This window comes from Lepus europaeus, chromosome 11 (assembly GCF_033115175.1).
Source record: "Lepus europaeus isolate LE1 chromosome 11, mLepTim1.pri, whole genome shotgun sequence".
Classification (NCBI taxonomy): domain Eukaryota; kingdom Metazoa; phylum Chordata; class Mammalia; order Lagomorpha; family Leporidae; genus Lepus; species Lepus europaeus.
Window position 1 is genome coordinate 117296485 of NC_084837.1, and position 14984 is coordinate 117311468.

Genomic DNA, 14984 nt, shown 5'->3' on the forward strand with positions numbered 1-14984 from the left:
GAGACGGACTGTCTAGGCTGCCAAAAGATATTGCAAACTTTTAACAGTAAAACAAAAAATTCCAAAATGTGCAATACAGAAATGTCAGTTAAATTTCAAAGATTTCCAACTAGATTCACAGGTGACTTCTCATTAGAATCTTTATGATCTATGAGAGAATGGAAAATCATAGTGTGAGTCTTCAGAGAAAAAAAAATCAGTCAACTATATATGTGTGTGTGTGTATATATATATATATATATATATATATATATAGTATATGAGAATACTATACCCTGCAAAGTACTCATTTATGTTGAATGTGAAAGAAAGACCTATGATAACAAAAAGAAACTGAATTTGTCAACATTCACCCAGCCTTACTAAAGAAGCTTTCATGTGTTATGAGTTGTGATTTACAGCAAAAAGCTTTTCTGTAGTAATTACATTCATGAGGTTACACTCCTGTGTGAATTCTCTGATGCATTATGAGTTGTGACTTCTGGCCAAAGGTTTTCCCACAATCATTTCACTCATAAGGTTTCTCTCCTGTGTGAATTCTCTGATGAATTTTGAGTTGTGAATTATAGCTGAAGGCTTTTCCACAGTCATTACATTCATAAGGTTTCTCCCCTGTGTGAATTCTCTGATGGATTTTGAGTTGTGACTTATAGCCAAAGGCTTTTCCACAGGCACTACAGTCATAAGGTTTCTCTCCTGTGTGAATTCTATGATGGATATTGAGTTGTGACTTGTAGCCAAAGGCTTTCCCACAGGCATTACATTCATAAGGTTTCTCCCCTGTGTGAATTCTGTGATGCATTATGAGATGTGACTTCTTGCCATAGGCTTTCCCACATTGATTACATTCATAAGGTTTCTCCCCTGTGTGAATTCTCTGATGGATTGTGAGTTGTGACTTAAAGATGAAGTCTTTTCCACAGTCACTACATTCATAAAGTTTCTCCCCTGTGTGAATTCTCTGATGGATTTTGAGTTGTGACTTATAGCCAAAGGCTTTTCCACAGCCATTGCACTCATAAGGTTTCTCCCCTGTGTGAATTCTCTGATGGATTATGAGTTGTGACTTTCGTCCAAAGGCTTTTCCACAGCCATTGCACTCATAAGGTTTCTCTCCTGTGTGAATTCTCTGATGGATTATGAGTTGTGACTTTCGTCTAAAGGCTTTTCCACAGCCATTGCACTCATAAGGTTTCTCTCCTGTGTGAATTCTCTGATGGATTATGAGTTGTGACTTACAGATGAAGGTTTTTCCACAGTCATTACATTCATAAGGTTTCTTTCCTGTGTGAATTCTCTGATGAATATTGAGTTGTGACTTGTAGCCAAAGGTTTTTCCACAGTCATTACATTCATAAGGTTTCTCCCCTGTGTGAATTCTCTGATGGATTTTGAGTTGTGACTTGTAGCCAAAGGTTTTTCCACAGTCATTACATTCATAAGGTTTCTCCCCTGTGTGAATTCTGTGATGCATTATGAGATGCGACTTCTTGCCAAAAGCTTTTCCACATTCATTACATTCATAAGGTTTTTCCCCTGTGTGAGTTCTCTGATGGGTTATGAGTTGTGACTTAGAGCCAAATGCTTTGCCACAGTCATTACATTCATAAGGTTTCTCCCCTGTGTGAATTCTCTGATGGGTTTTGAGTTGTGACTTATAGCCGAAGGCTTTCCCACAGCCATTGCACTCATAAGGTTTCTCTCCTGTGTGAATTCTCTGATGGATTATGAGTTGTGACTTCTTGCCAAAGGCTTTCCCACAGTCTTTACATTCATTAGGTTTGTCCTCTGTGTGAATTTCCTGATGTCTAATAATATCTAACCTCGGGTATAAGGCTTTTCCACATTCATTACACTCATGCGAGTTTTCCTGTAAGGAAGTACTGTGAATGATGGTATGGCAGGACTTACACCTGAAGGATTTTCCACAAGGCTTACATGCATAGGGTTTTTCCTGTATATATTGTCTCTGATTTATTAAAAGATCTGATTTGTAAAGAAGAGGTTCCACATATCCCATATCTCCATAGAATTTCTCTCCTGTGTTGATTTGTTGATGCTTACTGAGGTTAGTATTTTTATGAAGAGTTTTTTCTATTTGAGTTGTCTTTCCAACAGTGACAGTTGACTTATTACAGGGGTCTCCCATATGGACCGTGCCAAATCTAAAGAATATCTTCTTCCTTTTGAAGTCTTTCCCTTGTCCACTATGTTCAAATGAAGGCTTCACAGTCTGAATCTTATGATACTCACTAAGAGGCTCACAGCATTGGGCAGAGTTCCCAGATACCTTAGTGGCACCAACTTTCTCTCCAGCTTGCAGCTCATCAGCTCCACCATGGGGATACACATTGTGACACACATTGCATTCCTCAGGTTTCATTGATGAATCATTTCTTCTTTTGATAATCAGTTTTGAAACATGACTTGAATTTAAATTAAGTCTTTTATTTAATTCAACTCTTTTGGGAGTTGATGTCTTATTATTTGTAATAACATTCTGCTTAAAATTTTTTTCTCGAATTTCCTGGTTGATCCTAATAATGTCATCACTTTTCATGGCAACTGAAATGAGACAAAAAAAAAACCACTCAATCACATATAATAACTTTCTTCTGGAATACTGATGTAAGGGGAATGAAGATTTTAACATAATCAGTAGAAGACACTTATTCTCATTATATTTTTGGTTTTTTTTCCCTTAAGACATTGATATATTAGGTTGTACCAATAGATTTCTCTGTTCAATCATTTACTACTTGAATTTTATTCAAGTATGGCAGATGGCTTTCCTGGTTAGATTTGCTAATTCACTGCTTAGGGTGCTTGCATCCCCAAATAGTGCCAGATTGAGCCCTGGCTACTCTGATTCCATTAAAGCTCTTGCATATATAAATGAGAAGGCAGCAAGTAATGAATCATGTGCTTGGGACCTGTGATAAATCAGGTTAAACTAGATGAAATTCCAGCCTTTTGGCTTCAGACTAGTCAGACCTAACTGTTGCAGGCATTGGGGAAATGAGCTAATAAATGATCTTTCTCTTCTCATTGCCATTCTACCCTTAACAATGATGAGACAACTCTAAGATTTTAAAGAATGGACAAAAATTTAGTAAATATATTCCCCCATTGCCTAACAAACAGTTTTTTTCCTGTCCTTCTTCTTTAGTTAATTTTTATTAAAAAGATTATGTTGTGAGCTCTCTGATATTTCAATCATAAATATGGGAATGCTTTACTGGATCATTTTCTTACAGGTGAAGAAGAGTGAAATGTTTCTGTACTCTAAACAGTATCACATAGTTGTCTCATGTTCAGTCTTCTCAGGTAAACATTTATGGGATTTTTCAAATGAGAAACTGCTTTTATCTGCACTCTATGATAGCTTCCCCATATTCCTAAGGAAATCTAACATCTTCAGCTCCTCAGAACTGCAGTAGGTACAGAAACATTGCAATATACCACCTTGGGTATACACTCTCTAACAGCTGAAACAATTTGTTTTTGCAACTAGAGTGTGTTTGCCTTCTTTGGAATATATTTTCTAGCTCATTCTGAAATCACTAGTCTTGGTTATCTCCCCTCATTTTTTTCTATAAACACTCATATGTGATAATTTGCATTTTTGGAGGCTTTTGATCAACTGTCTCTTATATTCAAAGAAATCTTAATTTCCTATTCTTTTCTTATCTTTTTTTCTTTGAGACAGAATTCATATTTCAAATGACAAATCTGAGACATTCAACATAAAACCATGAGGTTACTTGAACTTGGGATTCAGAATCTCAAGACTTTCTTGGTGAGTTTAGGATCAGTTATTTTCATGTTTCTATACAAGTTCCTGCTTACTTCAGGACTTCTGATGTCACAGCACAGAGGCTTACTTCTGACCATCTCTTAGCATTCCCTTATTTATTTACATACTTGAGAGTCAAGAGAGTTGGAGAATTTGAGACACACAGAAGCTTGCCAGCCACAGGCTCTTTCCTCAAATGTTTGTAACAACCCATTTTTTTCTTATTTTATTTGAAAGCCACAGATAAAGAGAAAGAGGATAGAGAGAAAGAGAAAGAGAAAGAGAGAGAGAGAGAGAGAGAGAGAGAGAGAGAGAGAGAGAGAGATCACATTTATTGGTTCAGTCGTGAGATTCTTAAAATAGCAAGTTCTGTGCCTGGCCAAAACCATGAGTGGTAACTCATCTGAAAGAAGTTTCAATAGCTTGCCCAACTAACAAGAACTGAAGAAAAGAATAAATGCATGAAGGAAAAGGTATTAAATATAGAGAATTTGGGGAATGTATCTAACCTAGAAAAAAGCCTTAGTAACACCAGAAAAGGATTGGAACATTTTTTTTTTAAATCAAAGAACATCTTCATCAAGAACACAGAGATTTAGAGATCAAATGGCATCCCTAGATACTCTAGAATCCCTTGTCTGATGCACAAAACCAGATATCATCAGGAGTAACACTTGGGAAAAAGTCATGGAAAGAGCATCAGTGAACATATGTTGCAATCTTTCTGCCTTGGCCTCCCTTACCATTAAGTACGTACTGACCTGGAAGGTTCTGATTTAGGAATTCGCTCACCATCCATGGCTCTGCTCCTTGCTCCAACTTAAAGATCAAATCAGGTTTGGTAATGCAGTGTCCTATTAATGCAAACAATGTAAGACTTTGTGAAATCACGATCTTGGGTTATTTATAGGAAAACAGCTTATTTCAGGAGCTATGCAACAAATGTTCCAATTTGGATCCTTTCCTAGATGGTACACACTAGGATTATTCATGGACATAAGTTCTTTAACTGCACATCATTAAACTTTATAAAGTCTTCACTTATTTTTCAAATAGCAAGACAATGTGTTCATTAGGCATGTGATGGGTGCCACTCACCCAAGAAGAGTAGGCTGCTGTAGGTCTCCAGCATCACTTCCCTGTACAGGATTTTCTGAGCTTTGTTCATGTTCTGCCATTCCTCCCAGGTAAAGTAAACAGCCAGGTCTTCAAATGCTATCATCACCTGTAATAGAACACTTGTGGTCAACATATCAACTGTCACAAAACAAATACTGGCAGTTTTTACCTTACAGATGGGTATGAAGGAAGAGGGAAGGATGTGCTTTCATTTTAGACTTGTTGAGCATTTGGACAGCCACTCAGAAGCACTCAGCAGGGAGTCAAACCTATGGCCTACAGGCTGTGAAAAATGCCCCAACTGGAAGAAAATATGGGCTTCAGGTCACAAAGGGCCACGTATTTCAAGGGGAATTGCACCCCAGGCTGAAAGGAGGACAATATTGAATCTCTCTCTCTCTCTCTTTTTTTTTTTGTCCCAAGATCAGTTTAATATTTCACTCTCTAGAGCAAAGAAAGATGATCTGAAAACTGGACACAAAGACCTCTTAACTTCTTTACAAACTACAGTAGGAGCTCCTGGCTCCTGGCTTTGGATCTGCGCAGCTCCAACCATTGCGGCCAATTGGGGAGTGAATCTGTGGATGGAAGATCTCTCTCTCTCTCTCTCTCTCTCTCTCTCTCTCTCTCTCTGTAACTCTGACTTTCAAGTAAAATAAATAAATCTTTTAAAAAAATAAAATAGGGATTAAAAAACCTCCATTTTACACCTCCCTTAAAGTTAATGTGTATTCTCCTGTATTTTCAAAATTCTTGTAAGTTACATTCCATTGCCAAATTTTAAGATTAATAACTTTACATGCAAGTTATAAAAACATGGCAAAATATAACAAAACTGGTGATGGAACCAATGTATAGCTAAACAAAAAGTTCATATCCTAATAAGGAACTAAGGAATCAAAAGCATTTTATGATACTATAAAAGTTATTTTTTCACTATACACAGAACATGTCCCCTATAAAATGTACATGTAAATCACTAAAAATTATAATTTGGTGAATTTATTCTCATTACAGAACATACTAAATCAGTTGGGATAACAGCTCTCTGTCTGCCTCAAAAGAATCTAATTATAGCACCCAGAATCTCCTTTATATCTGATGCAAAGTTAAATAGTTATTTGTGGGATTATTTCCTAATGTATTTAATGAGGCAGAGTTAACAATTTAATATAATGCCAGTATATTACAGTAATGGCACAGTAAATCAGTTCACTACAGATTGAAACACCATTTTTTCATTATGAATGGGGTGCAAACAAATACTGGAAATACTGGATACTTTTTTTTTTTTAACTTATTTGACAGGTAGAATTAGACAGTGAGAGAGAGAGACAGAGAGAAAGGTCTTCCTTTTGCTGATTCACCCCCCAAATGGCCACTACAGCTGGTGCTGCACTGATCTGAAGCCAGGAGCCAGGTGCTTCCTCCTGGTCTCCCATGCGGGTGCAGGTACCCAATCACCTGGGATATCCTCCACTGCCTTCCTGAGCCACAGCAGAGTGCTGGACTGGAAGAGGAGCAGCTGGGACTAGAATCAGGTGCGCATATTGGATGCTGGCACGCAGGTGCCGGATTAGCCAAGTAAGCCATGGTGCCGGCCCCAGATACTTTTTGAAAGGTAGATAAACTACAAAATTACTTATCTTTGATAGTATATTGGGTTTTATAATTACATAAAGATGTGAATGGTCTAATATAGTCACAAATAACACACTTCAAACAAAACAATGTGGCCATATGTAATGATACACTAGAATGTGCTCAGTAGACATTTATTGAATATGGGAATTATCTATTTTTCTATCCAATTACTTTGTACAATGTTTTGCCCACTGTTAAGTGCTCAATAAGTATCCACTGAACATACTGATTAGTAAATAGGTGAGAAGAGATGGGCCCCCTCAAACTGGATGTCAAGTATAATTGGAATCTACGTGGGAAAAAGTGGTTAAAGAAGTCAACTGTATGTGGTTTTTAAGCAAATATACTCAGATGCCAACAAAGCAAATGATTATGCAGAAAATACTGGCACCAGAATAAACAAAGGCAAAGCTTGCCAATAATGGCTAAAAAGGAATTTTAAGGAGAATCCAGAAAAAATGTATATTGGACTAAACCTTTTCCCACCCAATTCATTTTGAGACAGACCAATAGAGGCACTGTAAGAGACTATGGCTGTCTTCCTTGATATCTAGACATCCTAGTTTCAAATAATTTATGGACCTGTTACCCATGAATCAATATAAACCTATTCATATTTAGGGATTAGTTTCCCCAAGTACAAGGTTGAACTTCCTTTTATTTGTCCTAAAATGCTTATTTTCAAACTTGAAGGGACTTCAATTATTCCATGTAGATTTTGATAATTCTTTTATCTTTTCAGACCAGAGTCAAAATATCCGTACAGTATTCATACTGCAGCACCTTCCACATACCCTTTGATCACTTGAACTGCCTTCTTTTTCTGCTTTCAGATCTTTCTTGAAGTGTAGTAAGCAGGACTATACTAGGTATTCCAGCTGCAGTTTGGTCAATCATTGTCAGAATGGCTTCTGCTACGGCAAGGTCTTCCAGTCGTTCTACTGTTTCTAGGATTATAAGATCTTCTATAGTTGTAATCAAAAGACTGACTTCTTGATCTCCTGACTCTCTGCTATGCCCTGGGAATGCAGTAGGAGATGGCCCAAGTCCTTGGGCTCCTGCACCCACATGGGAGATCTGGAAGTAGCTCCTGACTCCTGGCTTCAGATTGGGACAGCTCCGGCCACTGTGGCCATCTGGGGTGAACCAGCGGATGGAAGACCTCTCTCTCTCTCTGCCTCTCCTTCTCTCTGTGTGTAACTCTTTTAAATAAATAAAACTTTTAAAAAATAGCCCTGGAATCACACAAATGAATTTATTGGAGATCATAATGTTATGTTTCACATTTCTGCTTATATGTGGTCATATTTTTGCTTATATTTTAAGAAACTTATTAGCACATGAAGTCTCAGTGTAGTTTTACTATTCAGGAAATAGGAAAAAGCTCACAGTAATTTTCTGAAGCTGCAGGTATACTAAATATTGGTCAAGACTTTCAAGAAGAAATTACTGACAGTGAGTGGGAAAATTTTGATATGCCTTTTAATGTCACACAATCCATAAATAACATCAAGATCAAAAGGAAAGCCATGCTCAGGGCAGTCTTCTACAGCAATACTTATTTGAAACTGGTGAGTTTCGGAAAGTAATCTGAAAAAGTGTTGTTTTTTTTTTTCACAGATTTATTTGCTTATTTGAAAGTCAGTGTTACACAAACAGAAGGAGAGGCAGAGAGAGAGAGAGAGAGAGAGAGAGAGAGAGAGAGAGAGAGAGTCTTCCATCTGTTGGTTCACTCCCAAAATGCAATGGCCAGAGCTGCACTCATCCAAAGCCAGGAGCCAAGAGCCAGGAGCCAGGAGCTTCTTCCAGGTCTCCCACATGGGTACAGGGGCCCAAGGCCTTGGGCCATCTTCCACTGCTTTCCCAGGCCATATCAGAAAGGTGGATCAGAAGTAGAGCAGCTGGGACTTGAATCAGTGCCCATATTGGATGCTGGCACTGCAGGCAACAATAAATGTCTTTTTTAATTAAGTGTAGCAAAATAGAAATCACCATCCAAAAGTTAGAATGCCAGGCATGTACAAATCATCTGACACTACTCAAACCATCTATCTCCTAAAATATAATTTATTTCATCATTTTTACATGCAGAGACTCTCACAGATGTTCCTTGAACTACCAGGATGAATTCCTGGAATATAGAGGGCAGCAGCATGGCTCTAGATACCAAGTGTATGGCAGACCAGGTTTCAAAGACCTCCATTTCTGAAAAACCTGATAGCAGAATGAAGTAATGGGCATGTGGTAGAAAGCAATGTAGACAGTGACTCTCAGACATGAGGGGTTATCCCTCCACCACAGGCCATACCCTCAAAACCACTTAAGAAACATTTGCTATGCCCTTGCCTGTCTTTCTAATCCATACACAACTTTTTTTGAAGGCTGGTCCAGAACTGCCAATATCACCAGCCTTCCATAACTTATGGATGAGGTAAGGTAATATCAACTAAATCATGTTCATTCTGGTCAGTATGATTAATAACTGCTAGGATCATGCAAATCTAGGATCTTTGCATTTCAGTGACTTTTTGCTCTGCTCTGAAATAGTAAGGTATTGTCTCAGAGAGCATCAAGTGGTATTCTGTCAGAAATGATTCTTTTTCCTGGAGTTCCCTTCTTCAAGTATCATAAAAGCTACTCACTTCCAAAGGAAATAGGACTGTCAGCCAGGACCCAAACGTCCATGTTCCTAGAAACTAGGTGTTGTATAAATTTCCATAACCTCAAATGAGTAGTGCTGGTCAGTCTACACAGTGCAGGAAACTAGAAAATTCATTTGGAGAAGATATACCATAAGCCCCACAAATGCAACTGTCAAATAATGTAAGTCAACCTGCACATATCTCACAATGATTTCTCAGGAAATGTGGGGACATTTCACTAGTACCACCAATATACTTCATCTTACAGATGGGTAAACAGTGACAGGGGTACAATCTACATTCAGTCACCCCATACACATTTCAGCTAAAATGGTCTGAAAACCCATCTCCATCCTGTGGCCATCTTGGATAAGACAGATTGTCTGTAGGAATTTTGAAACTACCTTCTGTACACCTGGAGTCACACTGGTCTTCTGTCAGTGCATCATTTGACAAAAAACAACCCTTGAAAGCCCAACCTTATTCACTCTTTCTCCAGCTCTAGAACTGAGGATTTACCACTGGTGTCTCTTCCTGGACCAGCCAAGATCTTTAGGGTGGATCCGAATGACAGATTCTAACACCTCAGATCCATGACTGTCATTTATGCCAGCAAGAGACAGGCACCTGTACTGCTCTCCAAGGTTCCCTTTAACCCCACACTGACATTCACAGATACAGAAATCACCCACACAGTTCTTGAGTAATATGAGGAAAGCCCAGCACCAGGAATTCTTTGGAGATGGTGGTAGTGGTTGGAATGGCACACGCTAAGAAGGAAGCCAGAGGAGAGTTTCCATGGTTCTGTCCTCCCGACATCATGGGCAGATGAGGCTACATTTCCTATAAAACAATGCAGACCTCCATTAGGAAGCAGTGAGGATGACCCATATATTTACTGGATAATCAGCCTCCTGTGACACAGAGAGTATACATCAGAACTTGTCTAACCACATGAGATACCCACATAATACTCCAATTCCTCACTAATTCTTGGTTTGACAGATATACATTTGAAAGCAACATACTATAACTGGCAAAATTCAAATGTGGAAATAATTTTTTGAAATTGTGAAATTTATTATTTAATTCTCATAATTAAATTGTGGTTCCAGAGCCTTTCTTACAAATATTTAGGGAAAACACTAACAACAACAACAACAACAAACTCCAGGGACTCTTTTTAACATAATACATTCAAAGAAGAAACTAATATCCCTGAAAAAAAGGATTTTAATCCTTTAAAATGATGCTTGACCTTACCAACTAAATTAATTTTGGTTCATCAATGGATCGTATTTCACAATGAGGAAAACATTCTAATACATTAAGTGGATTAATTTGGTTGGAAAACAGAGTGAGTGCCGTCTGAAATGTTTGTGAATATTTAAAATTGAAGGAGAGCGGCAAGATGGTGGAATAGGAAGGGAGCACACTATTAGTCCGAGAGAGAGACAGGTTAATAAAAGTGGAGATACTGCAGGGTCAAGGAAGAGTAGGGGAAGAAACAGCAGAGGAAACTCTTCTGGAACTGGTGATTCACAGTGGACCTGCGTGGAGAGCGTGGGAGCCCAAGTTCGGGACAAAAGCGGCAGACTCAACACATCAGCACTGGAACACGAGGTGAGCCGAACCTCAATAGCCCAAGACACCAGTGGGCAAGTGGAAAGAGGAGACTAGAGGGAATGAGGCATGAAACTCCGTGGGGAAAAGTTCACCAGGCTAACCAGAAAAGAGAAAGAAAAAAAAAAAGTGACTGATACAGACACGAGTTTCTCTCTCTCCGCTCACCCCTCAAAGGTGAGCAACACAAAGAGCAGGCGCCATTTTGGACATATGTCATAAGCAGGGCGACCTCAGGTCTGCACCGGCCCCGAGCCTAGCAGAAAAACCTGACTCTGGGGGGAGGGGTGAAATAACAGGAGATTAGCATCTAACTTGGCAAACCAGTGGGAGACTGCAGGAGAATTGGAGCCCACATTGAGGGCAGCAGAGATTCCCGGTGTGGTCCTTGGGAGAGAGCTTCCAATCTCTGGCCCCTGTGGCTATATCATTTGCCTAACTACCTCCATTTACATTCAGCTGTGTGGAATTACTTCCCTTTTAAATCAAAAAAAGAAAGAAAGAAAGAGAGATTTACCACACCTAACCTGGGAGTGACATCTTTGACACACCCTCAACCCTGAGGAACCAAACACAGCTCTCAGTCCACACTCATCTCAAGCCTCTAAGGCTCCACTGAAAGCAGACAGTCCACTTAATATAGAGCCATAGTGTAACAAGAAAAAACACCACAGTGAAGAAACCAAATATCTCCAACATGCCAAACAACAAATGCAAAAACTGAGGTAACAAGAACAAGGAAGACACTATGACGCCCCCAAATGAAAAAGACACCCCAATTCAAGATTATGAAGATGATGAGATCGAAGAAATGCAAGAAGCGGATCTCAAAAAATTGATAAGAACATTAAGAAGTTCTCAAAAACAAATTCTTGAACTACAGAAATCCTTCATGGACAAGATAGAAAATCTCTCTCGTGAAAGTGAAATATTAAGGAGGAATCATAATGAAATGAAACAACTAGTGGAACAAGAAACCGTGGTAGTGACCAGAAATCATAATGAAATGAAGAATTCAATAGATCAAATGACAAACACATTAGAGAGCCTTAAAAACAGAATGGGCGAAGCAGAAGAGAGAATATCAGACTTAGAAGACAGAGAACAGGAAAGGAAACAGGCAAACCAAAGAAAAGAAGAAGAAATTAGAAATCTAAAAAATATTGTCGGGAATCTACAGGATACTATTAAAAAACCCAACATTCGGGTTCTAGGAGTTCCTGAAGGCATGGAGAGGGAGAAAGGATTAGAAGGCCTTTTCAGTGAGATACTAGCAGAAAATTTCCCAGGTTTGGAGAAGGACAGAGGCATCTTAGTACAGGAAGCTTATAGAACCCCTAATAAACATGACCAAAAGAGATCCTCACCACGACATGTTGTAATCAAACTCACCACAGTGAAACATAAAGAAAAGATCCTAAAATGGGCAAGAGAGAAACGCCACATTATTCTCAGAGGATCTCCAATTAGACTCACAGCAGACTTCTCATCAGAAACCCTACAAGCTAGAAGGGAATGGCGAGACATAGCCCAGGTACTAAGAGAGAAAAACTGCCAGCCCAGAATATTATGTCCTGCAAAGCTCTCATTTGTGAATGAAGGTGAAATTAAGACTTCATAGCAAACAGAAACTGAAAGAATGTGTTGCCACTCATCCTGCCCTGCAAAAGATGCTTAAAGATGTCTTACACACAGAAACACAGAAACATAGTCATCAATATGAAAGAAGGTAAAGGAAGGAAACCTCACAGCAAAAGATCACAGGAAGCTCAATTTCTCTTTGACATAGAATTAAACTCTGATGCTCTGTTAAATCAATGTGTTAAAGTAATCTATTATGTTCTCTTGATGTTTGTTAAATTCTAATTGTTCAAAAACAGCTGAATTTTTATTAAGAGCTATGGGTTATTTAAATATGTGCTTATTTTCAAAGATCTGAATAATCACCTTGTAACAATGATCAAATTTGGCCTATATTATGTCATGATTTTAAGGAATCTTTTTTCAACCAGATATTTTGGATTTTGAGCCTTCTTGGCATTCTTGATAGGCATTCAAAATATTAGAAGTACTGTCAAGATGTGATGTGGTACCAAACTTTAAGTTTCTATAATGGAAAGTGCTATTAATACAAATGTTTGAGAATTAAAAAGTCTAATGATCTTGTGTTACTAGACATGATACTATATTAATGAGAAAGCCCCAGAGGCCTAAAGGGTTAAATAATTGTAAAATCCTACAGGTGCTTTCAAAACTATTGTGAAGTAAGCAAGTGCCTCTTGTTGGTTGATGAGTTTATAATTTTAAACATGGCAACTTAAAGTCTTTTGTCATCCACAGTTATATATGATTTGCTGCTCATAAAACTAAAGCGTTGTTGGTTCTGTGTTTAGCTGTCCTCCTATAGGTTCCTATGGACTTTTTCCAGCCACTTCTATTGTATTCAGTACTTTGGGATGGCTCTGTATTCAGATGAAGCCAATAATGTATTAACAGTACCAACTGAGAGAAAGTATGGTTAACTGAGGTTACTAAAAACAAAAAGCAATTCAAATCAATTGGCAATCTACAAAAAGAGTTAAAGATTTTAAAAGCTATTATTAAAATTGCTATATTGGTCTATTATGCTATGTTATATGTGTGTACATATTGTATGTCCACATGGGGAAATTTTATTAAGAGCTTTATTTTAAATGGCTTATAGATAAGATTGTCCATAAATTTAAGCTGCTAAAATCAATCAAAGATACATTTTAATTTGTGGGACCTGAATCTCTGTATCATATGTTTTAAACGTGTTGGTAGAAAGAAACTAAAAACATTTTAGATGGTTGTGCTTAAGTTTACTGGCTAAACAAACTACACCATGTTAGATATTTAAGAGGTGTTTTCAAATACATGATTTTTAAAATTTATAGAAGGCATTGGACCTTCTGGTAAATGTTTTCTTAAGTTGTTATCTAATGGTTGAAACTGTTGTTAAGTATTCATGTGATATTGCTATTGTCAGCAAGCGATCTAGGACTTGCTCCCTGATTTCTCTATTCTAAGCCCAACTTGTTCTTTCATTTCTCTATTCTCTTCAAGGTAGGAAACTAATTCTATTATGAAGGAATCTGTAGGATGCACAATTTAATCTTTAGACCTTAGAAAAGAGATGGCTAACATTTTTCTGTAATAGCATAGCCAAAATAAGAACTTAAATAATAATCTCATAGCTAGATTCACTTCGCCATCAGCGAAGTATACAGTAAGTAGAAAAAACCTGCCTTTCAGACCAAAGGGAAAGAAAGTTTTAAAGTGAGAATATAATTTTCCTCATGGGCATTGTCTACCTTAGAAAAACTACTACAGAACATGCCTGTGACTATAGACTTGTAGTTCAGGCCACCGAAGATTAGAGATGGGACTTGGGCACTCCCTTGACTTGCATCCTCTGGTCTGCTTTAACACAAACCAGGAGGAAAAGAAAGCTAGGCATCAGAAGCAATGGGTGGCAGGCCTATTAATGGCTGATCTGTACAGTGATCTGCCCTCAAGGAGACCCAACAGGCCAGTCCACTGCAGTGGTTTTCAATGTGGTAAGCCTGGGCTTCAGCAGAAGTCAGCTTGTGAAGAGCCCTGGCAGCTCTGCCAAGAGTTGGATCACTGGAAATGGACCTGCCCTGGAGTCGAAGGATGCCCAGGTCAGAGCCACAGATCTTATTGGCTCTAAGCTGAAAAGCCCTTCACTCAGCCCAACTTCCAAAGTGAACACTGCAGCTGAGGGTATGGTCAAGTAGGGTCAGTAACATTGCAGGCAGAACTGTAAATTTCTTGTTAGAGATGCCCCCTGCCTTTACCTGGCCAGCTCTCCTCCCAGGCCAACCACGTAATGAAAGTCAACAGAGTGCCTTCACCCCCTAGGAGGTTCACACCTCCCTTAGGATATACCCCATGTAAAGAGATAGGTAGGTCTGGGCCTCTTAACTTACAAGGCCTAAAGCCCACCAGATTATTATCAAGCCCCTTCTATCAGGTTCTATTTGCCTCTCAATCAGAAAACTTAATTGTAGCTTAGACAGCACCTTTCTTAGCTCCTCTAATAATGACTCTGTCCTTTGTTCTAGACCCTGTCTAGCACACTTGGGCCTCATTCCTTTGTAATCATAACCTCTACT

The 14984-nt window shown here is 38.5% G+C and overlaps 1 protein-coding gene across 1 annotated transcript in view; it reads right to left on the reverse strand.

Annotated features, from left to right (window-relative positions):
- Positions 1-251: 251 nt before the first annotated feature.
- Positions 252-14984, reverse strand: part of LOC133770420 (zinc finger protein 345-like) — a 32139-nt gene continuing 17406 nt past the window's right edge. The window contains exons 2-5 of the mRNA XM_062206560.1: positions 9890-10044; positions 4895-5021; positions 4558-4650; positions 252-2565 (exon numbers count right to left, since the gene is read on the reverse strand). Of these exons, the coding sequence (XP_062062544.1) occupies positions 509-2565; positions 4558-4650; positions 4895-5021; positions 9890-10044 (2432 nt within the window). The 3' untranslated portion in view covers positions 252-508. The remainder of the gene's footprint in view (positions 2566-4557; positions 4651-4894; positions 5022-9889; positions 10045-14984) is intronic.